The following is a 3,178-nucleotide window of genomic DNA, read 5'->3' as shown; positions in this document are numbered from 1 at the left end:
GAACCTCCTGTAGCTACTTCTGTTCTGTTACAGTTTGCCTGACACACCAGTATCTGTACTGTGGAGAAACTGGACAACTGTGACACATACTGCAACTTTAAATGTCAACTGTAGATACATCAGGTAATTATTAAATATATTGTGAAGCTCCCGTACTGTTGCATTTTAATAATAGATGTCGCCTCGCCATAGGCTCGTCTGGGAGACTCAGTTTGTTTATGCTCTCCTTTATTTCAAATACTCACATTTTACGGGAGTTAGCTGTCCCGGGTTAGCAACCTTAAATGCCAAGCTCTAATGGCCTCGGTGACTTGCCGTAGCATGCGAGTTTCTTCGTGGATAAGTTCCTGTTGTCATGTTGTCATGGTGATGCCAGACATGAGTTATTGGTGGTAGCTGAACGGTAAACTTGAAAACGGTAGCGGTTAGAGCAAAAGACAGACGTTGAGTTAAACATGGCTTCTCGACCTCTCCTCGACTTTCCGGCCGTAGTGACTGCTCTGGAGAATTTAAAGAAACTAGACAACGAGCTAAAAGAGGAAGGAATACGACCTGAGGTCAGGCTGCACCTGACCGAGATAAACAGCGCAATCACGGAGTTGGAGGCGAACAGGCGCGCTGCCCATGAACAATTAGAAGTGGCAACCATCGAAAACAGCAAGCTAAGGCATCAGTGTAATAATACCACAGAGTGGACACATCAGGGTATCATGGCTGATGTAGCAGCAGCCAGAGCATCTAATGCTGAGGAGATGGAGCAGCTGCACAATGATCTACTGGCTACCTCACAGCTACAAAAAGCTACTGTAAAGAGGCAGGAAGCACTTCTAGCCCAAAATGAGGACCTGCGTCCAGATCGAGATCAGGTTAAAGCAGAACACGAGGATGCAGTTGCAGCCCTGAACCAAGCAATCACCCGAAAGTACTCCTCACAGAAGCATCTGGATAAGATAAAGGAGAAAGTAAATGATCTCAAGTCATTAATTGCTGCTTTTGAACAGGATAAAATAACTCTACAGCAAAATACTGCACTTGAGAGAGATTCTTTTGCAGAAAACATAGACAACCTGTCCAAAGAGATGGTTCGGACTGACAAGGATATCAAGCTGCAGAGACAAGAGACAAAGAGTAAAAGAAGAGAACTGGGAAGAGTTAATGAGAAGAAACAAAACGCCAACAAGAGCCTTGAAGAACTCAGAATTGAAATGGTGAAGACAGAGAGCAGTGTGCAAAAACTGACAACATCTAGGGACCAGTATGAGAAACAATTGAAAGGGGAGATCCAAATGTACCAGGACCAAAATACACAGAGGGAGACCCTAAAGAGGGAGTTGTGTGAGATGAGTGAGGCCTTTCTTATCACTGTTCAACAACTTAAAGAGGACATTGCAGCATTAGAAAATAGAATGGTGGTGGGTAGAGCTTCAAGGATCTACTGGCAAGACACCATGGCTAAAATTTGTGAGGTTTTTAAATGTCAACATGAGGAGGAGACTGAAGTAAGAGAAAAACATAGCTACACCTCAAAGCAGCTAGAGAAGTCCAAGTCAGAGCTGGAGGAGCGCATTGCATCCATAGTCAAACACAGGCAAGAGGTCAAACAGATGGACAAGCTCATTGGTGAACTTGTAGAAGCTGAGACCATTAACAAGCATATGTTTGACAGGCATCAAGATGAGTTGTATGGCAACATGAATACAGAGAAGAAACGCGTAAGCCATTATGAGGAGGAGAAAAAGCAGCTGGGGCAGCTGTTGGAGGAGGGAAAGAGGAAGCAGGAGGAACATGTGGTGAAAATGAATTTGGATATTAGCGTGGTGAGGAGGAGATGCGAGGAGTTTCAGCAAGAAGAGGACACCCTCCATCAGCACCACCCCTTGAGCAACGATGTTGTTCTGCTGATGAACTATGTGATCCAGTGTAAGGCAGACTGCAAACAAAGAGAGACCAGACAGAGAGAGGAAATAGAGCAGTGCTCTGCAGAGACTGAGAGGGTCATGAGGAGCTGTGAGGAGAAGCAGAGGGAAATTGAAGAGAAAGAGGAGGCACTGAAAGAGGTGGAGGCTGGGTGGAATGATGAGTTGTGCAAACACGTGGGGCTGAATAAGCTTATCTCTGATCAAAGGGAGAAGAGGGGTGATTTGGAGCTGTTGATCAAGGGTCTGAAGGAGAACACCATCTCTCTGCTTCAATGTAAAGAGGAGAAGGAGGAAGAATTGAAGGCTATACGAGCAAGATGCATTGACCTGTTTGACAAACAGGTCTCACAGCTGCAGTGCGTAGAGATGAGCATCTTCAACAGCAGGGTGAAACTGGAGCAGGTTGGTGTGGAGAACAGCAGGTTGAAGCTTCATATCCAACAGATGAGAGAGTATATGACCAGAGCTGGGCAGGACAAAGACAGATACCTACAGGAGGCTCAGCAGTTCAGAGAGGACACAAACGCTTTGTTTGAGAGTCTACAGGAAGCCTGGAGAGAGGATTTGTTATTAACACAGGACAGGCAGAGTAGTGATGGTGATCTGATGGAATTGATGGGAAACCTGCTGGATCACCTAAAAACCAGGAGTCACCAGTTGGAACATACCAGTACACTACTACACCATCAGATGTTAAACTTTAGTAGACGACTTGGGGATAGAACGAATACAGACCAGAAGACCTGAGCTGATAAGTTGCTCTAGTGTGATGTAGAAATGAGCAAAGCTAGTGCAGTTATCAAGTAACTTTGTAAGCTGTAACTGATTTGACCATAGAACATGATATGGAAACAGAAACTATTGCCCTTCAGATAGAATGTTTGATGAAAGGAGGGCCATACTTAGTCACACTTGTTTAGTATTTCTTATGTTCCAGGCTGTCATAAATTGGAATTGTACATTGTAAATCTGAATTTGAATTGCAGTGGAATGTGGATTATAATTTTTTATTTAAATTTTGATTACAGGGCTTCCTATATTACTTTATTACTGTGCCTTTGGATTCAAATTTAGAATTATATTGTTAGATTTGAATTTACAATATTATTGTTAGATTTGAATTTGTTATTAAATTTGAATTTTACAATGGATTTGGAACATTTTTAAATTGTTTTTAATACAGTCTGATTCTATGCTCTGTAATAAAAACCCAAAGTGTTTTCATTGTGCTTTAGGAGTCACACTTAGGTATGTAATTA

At 42.8% G+C, this 3,178-nt stretch overlaps 1 protein-coding gene across 1 annotated transcript; it reads left to right on the top strand.

Moving 5' to 3' along the window:
• Positions 1 to 348: 348 nt before the first annotated feature.
• Positions 349 to 2,666, top strand: ccdc175 (coiled-coil domain containing 175). Its single transcript, XM_030139252.1, has one exon. It carries the CDS (start codon positions 456 to 458, stop codon positions 2,664 to 2,666), a length of 2,211 nt encoding a protein of 736 aa, XP_029995112.1. The 5' UTR covers positions 349 to 455.
• Positions 2,667 to 3,178: the final 512 nt, after the last annotated feature.

This window comes from Sphaeramia orbicularis, chromosome 1 (assembly GCF_902148855.1).
Source record: "Sphaeramia orbicularis chromosome 1, fSphaOr1.1, whole genome shotgun sequence".
In the NCBI taxonomy this organism is placed as follows: Eukaryota; Metazoa; Chordata; class Actinopteri; order Kurtiformes; family Apogonidae; genus Sphaeramia; species Sphaeramia orbicularis.
The sequence above is the reverse complement of the archived record's forward strand: the minus strand, read 5'-3'. Positions and strand labels throughout refer to the sequence as shown.